At 44.2% G+C, this 14,315-nt stretch overlaps 1 protein-coding gene across 1 annotated transcript in view; it reads right to left on the bottom strand.

Annotated features, from left to right (window-relative positions):
- Positions 1 to 14,315, bottom strand: part of LOC120523501 (ras-related and estrogen-regulated growth inhibitor-like) — a 58,103-nt gene that overhangs the window by 21,963 nt on the left and 21,825 nt on the right. Inside the window, exons 2-3 of the mRNA XM_039744876.1 lie at positions 11,873 to 11,929; positions 1,468 to 1,541 (exon numbers count right to left, since the gene is read on the bottom strand). Coding sequence (XP_039600810.1) covers positions 1,468 to 1,541; positions 11,873 to 11,929 — 131 coding nt within the window. The remainder of the gene's footprint in view (positions 1 to 1,467; positions 1,542 to 11,872; positions 11,930 to 14,315) is intronic.

Genomic DNA, 14,315 nt, shown 5'->3' with positions numbered 1-14,315 from the left:
AAGTGACTGCAAGAATGTGCTGAATATGACATACATCTCTTAACTGGAGAAGGAAACCCAAGTAAAGTGAACATGAAAACTAGGAACACAAGGGAAGACCTAGCTAGGAACGTTGAGAAAATACGTCTGGCTTCTACGCCAACATATCACCCTTCAGACTGTATTATCCACCATCTATAAGGTAAACCTTTCCCAGGAAAGCGCTGAATGGTACAGATGTGACTTAATGTAGCGCATACACACGTGCATAAAAATCGGTTTAGCAGCTGTCACACACGTGTGAATAGGAGGGTGCTGTACGGGCCAAGTGAAGGTAGTTCCACGCCAGGCCAGGGGGTGGCAGAGTGCGATAAACCTTCTTCTGTTGCCTCTGCAGACCAAAAACGGGAAAACCGGTCTAAACCAACCCTGAAGACATCACTTCTGGTTCCGGCGCCTGCAGGAAAACGTCACTTCCAGTTACGATGTCATAAATCCATCACAGCCACCTGAACAATCAGCCAGCCTCTGTCGTCTTAAAGCAAGGACTGTTCTTTATTTCACCTTATAGGAATTTGTTAGTTTTCACATACCCCTTGGGGTTAGAGTGCAGGGTCAGCCACTGTAAAGCACCCCTGGAGCAATTGAAAGTTAAGGGCCTTGCTCAACAGCCCATTAGAGTAGGATCCCTTTTGGCAGTGACGGGGATTCGAACTGGCAACCTTCAGGATACCAGCGCAGATCCTTAGCCTCACAGCCACCACTCCACCACTAAACTGTGTGTAAATGGCCTGTATTTGATATAGCGCCTACTAGAGTTCAAGAACCCCCCTAGGCGCTTCACCCATTGGTGATGATAAGCTACTTTGTAAATAACGGACTTTGTAGCCACAGCTGCCCTGGGGCACCCTGACAGAGGCGAGGCTGCCAAACACTGGCGCCACCAATCCTTCCTTCCGGTAGGTTAAGTGTCTTGCCCAAGGACACAACAGCTGCATTCTCAAGCCGGGAGCCAGGATCGAACCTGCGACCCTCTGATTGCTGGACAACCCGCTCTACTGACTGAGCTACTGCTGCCTGCTGTGTACAAAGATGGATGATTTTGCATCCTATAATAACAGTTTTAAAAAATCCACTTATCTTACGAATTTAAACAATGGCAATGGTTTTAACTTCAAGCGTTGGAGGATTTTGTATGCGGTTTTTGTGAACAGTCACCATTTTTTTTTTCCACACATGGGATGCTGCCTGACTTTTGAAGCAGTTTCAGCTTTGTGATGTCAGAGGTTGACTTTAAAGCTAATTAGTTATGGAGTGAGGACACTGATGCAGTTCCAGGAACAACAGAAAATCAACACCTTTAGAAACACCATTAACGTAAAGTGCTAGATGATGATATTCACTATTGGAGACGCTGTATCAAATATGACATAACTCGATGTTAAATGCTTAGACAGTGAAAATGTAATTTTTGAAATCAATTCTTACCTGGCCAGCTGTGTCTAATATTTCAAAGTGAACGACGTCTCCACTTATTGAAGTTTCATGTCTGTATATTGTCTCTGGAAATAAAAAAAGGATTGTTAAATTATTTCTTTACACTGAAAATGTACAACATAAAGCTTACAGGGTGTAGGAGTCTTATTTGGTATGGTACAGCTCATGTTTCTTTTGCTTATCTATGTCTTGGGAGACAAGATGTGATCGTTTGAAGAAAGACACTTTCATGTCCTACGAGAGAAAATTTAAAGCCCCGCGAGATAAGACTTTATGCAAAGAGAGTTGGAAAAGTTCCGCCCACATCTAAAACATTTACAACCCCGCACACGGTTCAATCATTTCTCATTTGTGTGATACACATGAAGAACAGGTTAGAGATAATGAAAGTACTAAAATTCGAAAGTCTCAAAAAATGATAGTAAAGATCGCATTAGCACAAACAAACGGAAATTATTACTTGGTGAAATAACGGAACAGCGAAAAGAGATTGAATATATTGTTGGGCTTTAAACTTTAAGTTTGAGACTTGCAGATCGTCTGATTCATGTTGCCATCAGGGAAAAGTAGTGTTTCTTCCCAATGAAGAGGCATATCCGCAAAAATTAAAAGATTGGTTGTTTGGTGAAAGTGAAATCCACATACGCTGTCATGCTTGGGTCACAGAGTTGCACAGATACACAGGAGATTTTGGAGACAGAAACGTTATTCAAACACTGTACAGGCTTTTAAACGTTTGAAGCACCGCACAAGATGCAGATCACGTGGCACAGCAGCAGCAGCAAGCCTTGTATATAAAATATATATATATAGTGTATAAAATGTTAAGGTCTGTGTGAACTTGGACCCGGACACAGACAGACGGACATCATATTGTCACCACACACTGTTTATTTACAATATTTACACAAATAAGTCACGTGCACAAACCCCAGTGCCTCCAGCACCGATGCCCCAATTGTCCAGGCCACACAGTCCTTTGTGCCTTCCTTTCCTGGCCGCCTCCATTCCTCTCTCCAGCTCTGTCCACTTCCACCCGACATCTACCACTGACTGGAGGGAGGCGGCCCCTTTTATAGGAACCCGGATGGGCTCCAGCTGCTTCCCGGCAATCAGTCCTAGCCACACCCCAGTGTGGCGGAAGTGCCGGCTGCGCCCCGGAAGCCGTCCGGGTGTCCCCTGTCGTCTTCCCCCCAGCACTTCCTGGTGTGGCGGAAGTGCTGGGCTCCAGGGTTCCTCAGGCACCTGGGCGCCGCCTGGCGGTGGCCACGGGCCCCTACACGGTTGGGCTTCCAAGCCCTCTACCCGTGGCCTCCAGTATAACCAGGACGGACGCCCCCTCTCGGTCTGGAGGAGGCAAAAGCCCTCCTCTGGTCCTTCTGGGAGCCCGACCGGGGACCACACAGGATATACCGGCATCGGGGCGCCGCCTGGCGGTGGCCACGGGTCCCTACAGGGCTGGGCTTCCAAGCCCTTTACCTGAGGCCCCCAACATAACCAGGACGGATGCCCCCTCGCGGTCTGGAGGAGGCACAAGCCCTCCTCTCGTCCTCCTGGGCGTCCCGGCCGGGGACCACAGTCTGTCTACCTGGCAGTCATTACTTACAAATTAATGAGGCAAGGACTCTGATCTTGGTCTTAATGGAATGCTTATGATACGACATGTTCTGAAAATTCAAACCATTTTAGGTAGTGAGGACCTGGTGGCCATGATCTCTGGTAATTTGTTTAAGTGACAGAGAAATGAAACCTCCACTGTGGCAGAAAGACAAAAAAAAAGCAGTGTCATCTACTGAGTGCCAACCAAATCAAAATAGGTGATTAAGTGACAAAGATCAAGAAAGAATAAGAAGACAAGACACTGAACCACATAGATAAGATTTTAGGTTATGGTAATTTGGTGGCCATAAAGGGCAGCAAAATGACCTGTGAACAAGTCACTGAGAAAACAAGTGATAAGCACCATAATGGTAGAAAGGAAAAGAAGAGCAGCAACTTCTGCTGAGAGTCAAGCAAATTGCATAAGGCCATTAAGAGATGAAGAACAAGAAAGAAAAAGAAGACAAGACACTGAACCACACTGGCAAGCAAAAGGTAATGAAGAAAAGAGTGTGATAAGTCATTAAAGTAAAAAAAATAAAAATAAAAAGGTTGTGGTGACCTGGTTGCCAGAATAGTTTATGGTAATAAAACCACAGTCCTTGTCTTTAGAATTCATTATTAAGTGTATTGTGTTTATTGATCATCGAACATCAAACTTTATTAAACATAAGCAATGAACAGCAAAGTTACCTAGGGCCGTGTGTATTTATGGCAAAGTGATTGGAAAATCCAGTGATGACCAGCATAATGGCATAAAAAAAGAAGAGCAGTAACATCTGCTGAGCGTCAAGCACATCACAGAAAGCAATGATGTGACATAGAACAAAAAAAACAATACAATGACAAGACAATGAACCACACTGACAGGGCAAGACGTGATATTCAATATATAATTTTAGGTAGTAGCAAGTTGGTGGTCTTGAAGGGCAGCAAAGTGACCTCTGATTATGTGCTTATGGCAAAGTCATTGAGAAACCAAGTGATGAGCATCATAATGGCTAAAAGAAAAAGAAGAGCATCAACTTCTGTTGAGAGTCAGGCACATTACAGAAGGTGATTAAATGATGAAAAACAAGAAAGAATAAGAAGACAAGACACTGAACCACATAGACAGGCAGAGATTAATCTTGAATATAGTGATATTAGTCCTGAAAATTGAAAAAAAAAAATAGGTTGTGGTGACCTGGTCGCCAGAATAGTTTATTGTAATAAGACCATGGTCCTTGTGTTTAGAATTCATTATTAAGTGTAAATATTGTGTTTATTGATCATTGAACATCAAACTTTATTAAACATAAGCAAAGAACAGCAAAGTTACCTGGGGCCGTGTGTATTTACAGCAAAGTGATAGCAAAATGTAGAATTGCCACATTAATGGCAGAAAGAAAAAGAAGAGCAGTGACATCTTCTGAGTGTCAAGCACATCACAGAAAACAATTTTTTGATGTAGGACAAAAAAAATACAAAGACAAGACAATGAACTACACTGATAAGCAAGAATGAATCCTGAATATAGCGCACTTGAGCACAATCTAGCACACAATCGAGAACGTTATAAATTAGTTGAGCAGAACACAGCTGGCGAAACTGAATGCATGCATGTTCACTAGTATTTAATTAACTCTTTCAGGGTAGATGTAGTAGTTCAACATATGTAAATTATCCATCCATCCATCCATCCTCTTCCGCTTATCCGAGGTCGGGTCACGGGGGCAGCAGCTTAAGCAGAGAGGCCCAGACTTCCCTCTCCCCGGCCACTTCTTCCAGCTCTTCTGGGAGAATTCCAAGGCGTTCCCAGGCCAGCCGGAAGACATAGTCCCTCCAGTGTGTCCTGGGTCTTCCCCGGGGCCTCCTCCTGGTTGGACGTGCCCGAAACACCTCAACAGGGCACCTCATCTGACTCCTCTTGATGCGGAGGAGCAGCGGCTCTACTCTGAGCCCCTCCCGGATGACTGAGCTTCTCACCCTATCTTTAAGGGAAAGCCCAGACACCCTGCAGAGGAAACTTATTTCAGCCGCTTGTATTCGTGATCTCAGGTCACTACCCATAGCTCATGACCATAGGTGAGGGTAGGAACGTAGATCGACTGGTAAATTGAGAGCTTTGCCTTACGGCTCAGCACCTTTTTCACCACAACAGACCGATGCAGAGCCCGCATCACTGCGGACGTCGCACCAATCCGTCTGTCGATCTCACTCTCCATTCTTCCCTCACTCGTGAACAAGACCCCGAGATACTTGAACTCCTCCACTTGGGGCAGGATCTCTCACCCAACCGATCCAGAGAGAGCTGAAGATCATGACCTGATGAAGCAAACAGGACAACATCATCTGCAAAAAGCAGTGACCCGATCCTGAGTCCACCAAACCGGACCCCTTCAACACCCTGGCTGCTATGAACAGAATCGGTGACAAAGGGCAGCCCTGGCGGAGTCCAACTCTCACTGGAAACGGGCTCGACTTACTGCCGGCAATGCGGACCAAGCTCTGACACCGGTTGTACAGGGACCACCTTTTGACTTCAGTCCCAGAGATGGGAGAGCCCACCTCAGAGTCCCCAGGCTCTGCTTCCTCATTGGAAGGCATGTTAGTGGGATTGAGGAGGTCTTGGAAGTACTCCCCCACCGACCCCCAGCGTCCCGAGTCGAGGTCAGCAGCGCACCATCCCCACCATATACGGTGTTGACACTGCACTGTTTCCCCTTCCTGAGATGCGGATGGTGGACCAGAATCTCCTCGAAGCCGTCCGAAAGTCGTTCTCCATGGCCTCTCCAAACTCCTCCCATGCCCGAGTTTTTGCCTCAGCAACAACCAAAGCCGCATTCCACTTGGCCTGCTGGTACCTATCAGCTGCCTCCAGAGACCCACAGGACAAAAAGGTCCTATAGGACTCCTTCTTCAGCTTGACGGCATCCCTCACCGCCGGTGTCCACAAACGGGTTCGGGGATTGCCACCACGACAGGCACGACCACCTTGCGGCCACAGCTCCGGTCAGCCGCCTCAACAATAGAGGCACGGAACATGGCCCATTCGGACTCAATGTCCCCCACCTCCCTCAGGATGTGGTTGAAGTTCTGCCGAAGGTGGGAGTTGAAGCTACTTCTGACAGGGGACTCTGCCAGCCATTCCCAGCAGACCCTCACAACACGTTTAGGCCTACCAGGTCTGACCGGCATCTTCCCCCACCATCGAAGCCAACTCACCACCAGGTGGTGATCAGTTGACAGCTCCGCCCCTCTCTTCACCCGAGTGTCCAAGACATATGGCCGCAAGTCCGACAACACGACCACAAAGTCGATCATCGACCTGAGGCCTAGGGTGTCCTGGTGCCAAGTGCACATATGAACACCCTTATGTTTGAACATGGTGTTCGTTATGGACAATCCGTGGCGAGCACAGAAGTCCAATAACAAAACACCGCTCGGGTTCAGATCGGGGCCATTCCTCCCAATCACGCCCTTCCAGGTCTCACTGTCATTGCCCACGTGAGCATTGAAGTCTCCCAGCAAAACGAGGGAATCCCAGAAGGTATGCCCTCTAGCAACCCCTCCAGAGACTCCAAAAAGGGTGGATACTCCAAACTGCTGTTCGGCGCATATGCACAAACAACAGTCAGGACCCTTCCCCACCCGAAAGCGGAGGGAGACCACCCTCTCGTCCACCGGGGTAAACCCCAATGCACAGGCTCCGAGTCGGGGGGCAATAAGTATGCCCACACCTGCTCGGCGCCTCTCACCGGGGGCAACTCCAGAGTGGTAGAGAGTCCAGCCTCTCTCAAGGAGATTGGTTCCAGAGTCCAAGCTGTGCATCGAGGTGAGTCCGACTATATCTAGCCGGAACCTCTCGACCTCGCGCACTAGCTCAGGCTCCTTCCCCTTCAGAGAGGTGACATTCCACGTCCCAAGAGCCAGTTTCTGTAGCCGAGGATCAGACCGCCAAGGTCCCCGCCTTCGGCCACCACCCAACTCACACTGCACCCAACCTCCTTGGCCCCTCCCATAGGTGGTGAGCCCATGGGGAGGAGGACCCACGTTACCTCTTCGGGCTGTGCCCGGCAACCAGGCGCTCGCCATCGAGCATATGTAAATTATTTTTGTAAAATACACATGTTGCAAAAAATATGGCTAATAAGAAAAAAAGTAACTGAAAGCGAAATATTCTGTCCTGTGGTGCCACGCTGATTTTTCACTTATTTCAGACCCCATTATCCTCTGTTTATGTGTGTTACTCAAGAATATGCTTGTATTTGGTGCTACAGCCTCGAAGACAGTTTACAAGACCACTAATGGGTGACCTCCCTCTATAGATCATCTACTACAGGGGTGCCCAATGCATCGATCGCGATCGACTGGTAGATCGCAAAGGTAGTGCAGGTAGATTGCGTTGCATTCAAAAAAATATTTTTAAACGTTATTTTACGATATATCCTCCCTGTGGCATTTGCCACTTGATTGACATATAGGGCAGCCAGTCTGAGATCTCTTCTCTTCTAACATACTGGTCATCCCACACACACGATCAAACACGCAAGCTACTGTAAAACTCTGTCTGTGATCTAGTTAGCCTTCCAATTTATATCGACTAAAGAGGGGATTTAAAAAAAAATTGTTTGTGGAGGGTATGGGCTGGATGTGGAATTGGAAGAGGATTTTTTTTCTCACAATGTCACAATCGAAGTGCGTTTGTCTGATCTGTCAATCTATCATTGCTATTCCAAAGAAGGAAAATGTGGAAAGGAACTTTCGAACTGTTCATAAAAACTATAAAGTGACGTCCTTCCAAAAAGCGCTCTGAGAAAGAGAAAGGAGAGGGAACTAAAAATCACAGTTAATCGGACAGCCGTCATTTTTCACTTGGCTGAATTCAAATGCTCCTTGACTGCATTATTTGGCTCTACTTATTTATACGAGTCAGCCTTTTCCCACATGACGATTATTAAATCCAAATACTGTAGTGACCATAAATGTATTGAATTGTTATTGTGCCATAAAGGTTATTCAGTTATGCAAGGTACGACAACATACATTTTATGTATAAATTATACTCAGTATATATATATATATACTAGCAAAATACCCGCGCTTCGCAGCGGTGAAGTACTGCCTTAAAATTTTTATTGAGAAGAAAATTAAACCTTTTTAAACTGAGGGAAAATATACCAATAATTATTTGTTAAGGATCTCTTTGTATACCATGTTGTCAGTTCGGCCCTCCGGTTGTAATATGACCAAGCTGTGCGCTGAGCTTACTCTTGAGCATGCAACGTGCAGCTGGCCGTGTGAAAAGTAATCTTGTCTCAAATCTCACAGCTTGGACTGCTGCTGTCATAATCGGTTTGAGTTTCATGGTTTGTTTCAATTACGACAGTATTTGTAGGACTTGTGCTTCTGTCAAGCGTTGTAAGCATACAACTGGTTTCATTGATAACTTCACATCCAGCTTTTGAGAGTTTAAACATTCATAAACATCAAAGTGTCCACTACTGAAATCGTCACCCGTGAATCTAAGATGTTTAAGAGGCATTGGCGGTTGTCGAAAGGTGTAAAATATTTGGCCATTTCGGTACACTTGAAAGCGACAACCGAACAATTCAACGGCAGCCATCAACTCACATGCAGATCCATAGGTGAAGGGCTTAAGCATTTCACTCTTTTAGTGCTCCTGTGTAGTCTAATTATCTCCTGTACCGTCATAAGTCCACACCTTGAACCTGTCCCAGTCATTCAATACATAAGACACAATGTTCCTCTGGATATCAAGAGTGAGCCTGATATGGCCGTGCAATATGAAACAAAGAGAAAGGAAACGGTAGGTGCCATCTCCAGGCATGGAAACCACTCAGTAATTGACAGTTCTTTGATCAATGGTGATCACCTCGATAGACATGTTAATGGGGTTACGGTTGGAACGATAAAGGAAATGGGTACCTGAACAATGTAAAGTAAGTCTAAAATACCTACACAATAACTATAATTGTAATAAACAAACAATAAGATAGAGGAGAAGCCGTGGATTAAATAAAAAGGCTGTAGTTATCAGCAGGGAGACGTGAATCCTGTGGCGAAGCAAGGAAGGGAAATGTAGAGACCGGAGCAACGGACGGCCTTATATAGGCAGGCAGCCAACAACGTGGGAGGCGTTGGGATGGGGGACCCAACGCCACCTCACACGGTGACCGAGCTGCAGGCTATGGGCGTATATATGTACGTAAGTAGGATTCAGTTAGCGTTGGGAACCCGTGTACCAAATTTCTTGAAGACGGGCCCGTAAGTAACAAAGACTGTTGAAAAGTTCAATATGGCAGCCAACAGTGGCGTCATACCACCGAAATAAATACGTACATTGGTTTCAGTTAGCGCAGGGAAGCCGCCTACCAAATTTTGTGAAGATGGGGCCATAAATAAGAAAGTTCAACATGGCGGACGTTGTCGACCGTTATGACCGTTATGTATAGAATTTCGAAATGAAACCTGCTTAACTTTTGTAAGTAATCTGTAAGGAATGAGCCTGCCAAATTTCAGCCTTCTACCTACACGGGAAGTTGAAGATTTAGTGACGTTGGAAAGTTCAATATGGCGGCTGACAGTGGCGTCACACCACCGAAATAAGTACGTACATTGGTTTCGGTGAGCGCAGGGAAGCCGCCTACCAAATTTTGTGAAGATGGGGCCATAAATAAGAAAGTTCAACATGGCGGACGTTGTCGACCGTTATGACCGCTATGCGTAAAATTTCGAAATGAAACCTGCTACAACTTAACTCGTGTTTATCAGACAGCAATTTAAGGATAAAGATTTGAGCTTGTTGACTGTTTTTGCTCTGTTTAGTTTGTCTTTTAAGACATACCTTTCTGACCTAATTTTTGCTTTTATTCTCGCATTGCTTTTTTTGAGCATATTTTGAAAATAACTCTTTTTTGATACAAAATAACATATTTCTGTTATTTAGGGCCAGGGATTTTTAACTGTTCCCCTCATTGCTTCCTGTTTTTTTTTTTTTTAATTCATTAATTAATTAATTACACAGGAAAGGTGTAGCTGCCCTAACTGATGTAAATAAATGATGGGTTTAAAAATGGAACTGCATTTATAGTTACAGTGTGTGCTGTGCGGGTTACTTTGTGGTATAACATACAAGAATGTGTTACAGTTTATCAAAACCAAACAGAGACCCTTTGGCTTCTGTGTATCTTCAGACTGAATAAAAATGTAAGATAACTGTCTCCTTTTACAATCCTCTTTCCCAAGTTCTTACTTATTTATATAATTTTAACAAATTGAACATACAGCATGCATTTGCATATTCCAGTGTACAATCTATCTATCTATCTATCTATTATATAGTGCCTTTCACATCTATCTATCTATCTATCTATTATATAGTGCCTTTCACATCTATCTATCTATCTATCTATCTATCTATTATATAGTGCCTTTCACATCTATCTATCTATCTATTATATAGTGCCTTTCACATCTATCTATCTATCTATCTATCTATTATATAGTGCCTTTCACATCTATCTATCTATCTATCTATTATATAGTGCCTTTCACATCTATCTATCTATCTATCTATCTATTATATAGTGCCTTTCACATCTATCTATCTATCTATCTATCTATCTATCTATCATATAGTGCCTTTTACATCAGTCAGTTGCCCAAATGTTCACAAGTGCCATGTTCAGGGGGCCACAGATAAACATTCCTGTAATTCGTCACATATGTATTTTCACATGCCAGTGTTATTATTTTGAAACGGCATATACAAGAAAAGATAAGGTGATAAAAATTGATGGAGATGTGGCAATTTACAAAATTTTAAAATTTGTATGTTGAAGTTTTTCAGGGCATGGTGGCGCAGTGGTAGCGCTGCTGCCTCGCAGTAAGGAGACATGGTTTGCTTCCCGGTTCCTCCCTGCGTGGAGTTTGCATGTTCTCTCCGTGTCTGTGTGGGTTTCCTCCGGTGCTCCAGTTTCCTCCCACAGTCCAAAGACATGCAGGTTTGGTGCATTGGTGATTCTAAATTGTCCGTAGTGTGTGCCCTGTTCTGGGCTGGCACCCTGACTGGGGTTTGTTTCCTGCCTTACATCCTGTGTTGGCCGGAATTGACTCCAGCAGACCCCCGTGACCCGTAGTAAGGATATAGCGGGTTGGATAATGGATAGATGGAAGTTTTTCAGTGACATCCACTGCCTGAATATGTCAAATGTAACAGAATTCAAGGTGGAAAATAAAATTCAAATATTTTGTGATCTTCGGCCTTGTGATTTTATGCTAGTATTGGTTATTTTGTATTAATAGTTATTTTTCATTTGTTAATTACTGTATAATACTCAGTTAAGTGTACTTTCAAATATGTTACTTTTAAGAAAACTGAACAACAGCTGGTCCCAGACCCTCCACCACTAACACACTTCAGCCGAGGCCAGTTTCACGTCACTTGAGTTGCTGCCTGCTGTTTATGAAAGCCACTGAGCCACCACAAGCCTCTTTGTGCTCCGTTTTTAACTCCACTCTAAAGTGCTGTCAAAAGGCACATATTTAATGGTGTCTACAAACACAACTGAATTGCATTCTAATGTATGATCGCTATTACCTTTGAATATGACTCATTGTTACAAAACTATTTAATACACAAAAATGTAATAACTGACTTTAAACACTGAAGTGAATAAAAAATGTGAAATGCGCCAACTTTCATCTCACTCAACTTAGTCGCCAAATGCACCCGCGTGGTATGCCAGGCATACTGTAAGTTGTCAAATTTGTTTTTCTTGTCAACACCTACCTAAAGTTGGATCGTACTCTCCAATGAACCTCTTGGTGATGAATCGCACTGTCATTGCTGCAAAATAAAAAAAGAATGAAGAGGTGGCAATTACAAAACAGATCAAGTAGGGTCACTGAAGAATACAGTTACTGCTGGTGGGCACTCATGCAGCTGTGTGACCCACCTTAAGTTGGTACAGTAGTAGTGTCAGCCACAGCATTTCTACATTTTTGAGTTGTAAAATCAATGTACTTACAGCAAATTACTCAACATCTAAGAGATTTGGAAGTTAACAAGAAAGAGAGAACAAAATTTAAATACAACATTAAACATCTTCTGTATAGTAAAGAAAAGGGGAAATTGTATGGCTCCTCTCACCCGTGCAATATATCATGTGAGACACATTTATATTACTCTAATCTCTATATTTCAACAACAACAACAACAACAACATTTATTTATATAGCACATTTTCATACAAACAGTAGCTCAAAGTGCTTTACATATTAAAGAATAGAAAAATGAAAGACATAATTATAAAAAAATAAATCAACATTAACATCGAATAAGAGTAAGGTTCAATGGCCAGGGGACAGAAAAACAAAAACTCCAGACGGCTGGAGAAAAAATAAAATCTGTAGGGATTCCAGACCATGAGACCGCCCAGTCCCCTCTGGGACTTCTTTCCATTTGGGGTCTTGAATATACTTAACACGTACCTTCTTGAGATTTGGGAAGAAAAGCCAAAGAACTGTACAAAAACCCAAACTAGTGCGACGCTGACCAGCCTGGGATTTGAATCCTTCTGAATTGCGTTAGAGACTCGTTTGTAAGATGCTATATGAGAGACGCATGAAAACAACCGATTTCATTGTGGATGTGTGCAACTCCCATGGCCTAATGCATACTGGCTTGGAAAAATGTTTGGAACTTCAATGACTGAATGAATGAATGTAAAAATGCTGCATGTGCTGCCTCACAACTCCAGAGCCACACCGTCCCTGAGCAGTTACAGATCTCCTCAGAGTTCGCCCTGCTTTGGCTCATTACAAACTGAAATGTAGGTAATGGACTTAACAATATAGTCCAAATTGTTGGATTGGAATAAAAATAAAATTTCCATATATAAAGGTAAATATACTGTATAAATACATATTTTATATATGTAAACTGATCAAATAAATTAAAGGAACACTTTGAAAACACATCAGATCTCAATGGGAAAAAAAATCCTGCTGGATATCTATACTGATATGGACTGATATGGTAATGTGTTAGGAACGAAAGGATGCCACAACGTTTGATGGAAATGACAATGATCAACCTACAGAGGGCTGAATTCAAAGACACCCCAAAAAATCAAAGTGAAAAAATGATGTGACAGGCAGGCAGGTGAGTCCATTTTGCCAAATCGTACTCAGCAGTTTGTATGGCCCTCACGCGCTTGTATACATGCCTGATGGTGTCCTGGAGGATCTCATCACAGGTGTGGACCAGGGCATCACTGAACTTCTGGACATTCTGAGGTGCAACCTGGCAGCGTCGGATGGAGCAAAACATAATGTCACACCCAGAGGTGTTCTATTGGATTGAGGTCAGGCGAGCACAGCATGGGGGCCAGTCAATGGTATCAATTCCTTGTTCCTCCAGGAACTGCCTGCATACTCTCGACACATGAGGCCAGGCATTGTCGTGCACCAGGAGGAACCTGGGACCCACTGTACCAGCATAGTGTCTGACAATGAGTCCAAGGATTTCATCCCGATACCTGATGGCAGTCAATGTAAAATTGACTAGCCTGTAGAGGCCTGTAGAGAGCAACCCACCACCAAACCGGTCATGCTGAATGACGTCCCAGGCAACATAATGTTCTCCACGGCTTCTCCAGTCCTTTCACGTCTGTCACATGTGCTCAGGGTGAACCTCCTCTCATCTGTGAAAAGCACACAGCGCCAGTGGCAGACCTGCCAATTCTGGTATTCTATGGCAAATGCCAATCAAGCTACACGGTGCTGGGCAAAGAGCACAGGGCCCAGTAGAGGATGTTGGGCCCTCAGGCCACCCTCATGAAGTCTGTTTCTGATTGGTTGGTCAGAGACATTCACACCAGTGGCCTGCTGGAGGTCATTTTGTGGGCTCTGGCAGTGCTCATCCTGTTCCTCCTTGCCCAAAGGAGCAGATACTGGTGGGTTCTGCTGATGGGTTAAAGACCTTCTACGAGGGGCCCTGTCCAGCTCTCCTAGAGTAACTGCCAGTCCCCTAGAATCTCCTCCATGTCCTTGAGACTGTGCTGAGACACAGCAAATCTTCTGGCAATGACACATATTGATGTGCCATCATGGAGAAGTTGGTCTAAATGTGCCAGCTCTGTAGCGTCCAGGTATCGCCTCATGCTACCAGTAGTGACGTTGACCGTAGCCAAATGCAAAACGAGTGAAAAAACAGATGAGGAGGGAAAAGC

The sequence above is a fragment of the Polypterus senegalus genome, chromosome 1, assembly GCF_016835505.1.
Source record: "Polypterus senegalus isolate Bchr_013 chromosome 1, ASM1683550v1, whole genome shotgun sequence".
In the NCBI taxonomy this organism is placed as follows: domain Eukaryota; kingdom Metazoa; phylum Chordata; class Cladistia; order Polypteriformes; family Polypteridae; genus Polypterus; species Polypterus senegalus.
The sequence above is the reverse complement of the archived record's forward strand: the minus strand, read 5'-3'. Positions and strand labels throughout refer to the sequence as shown.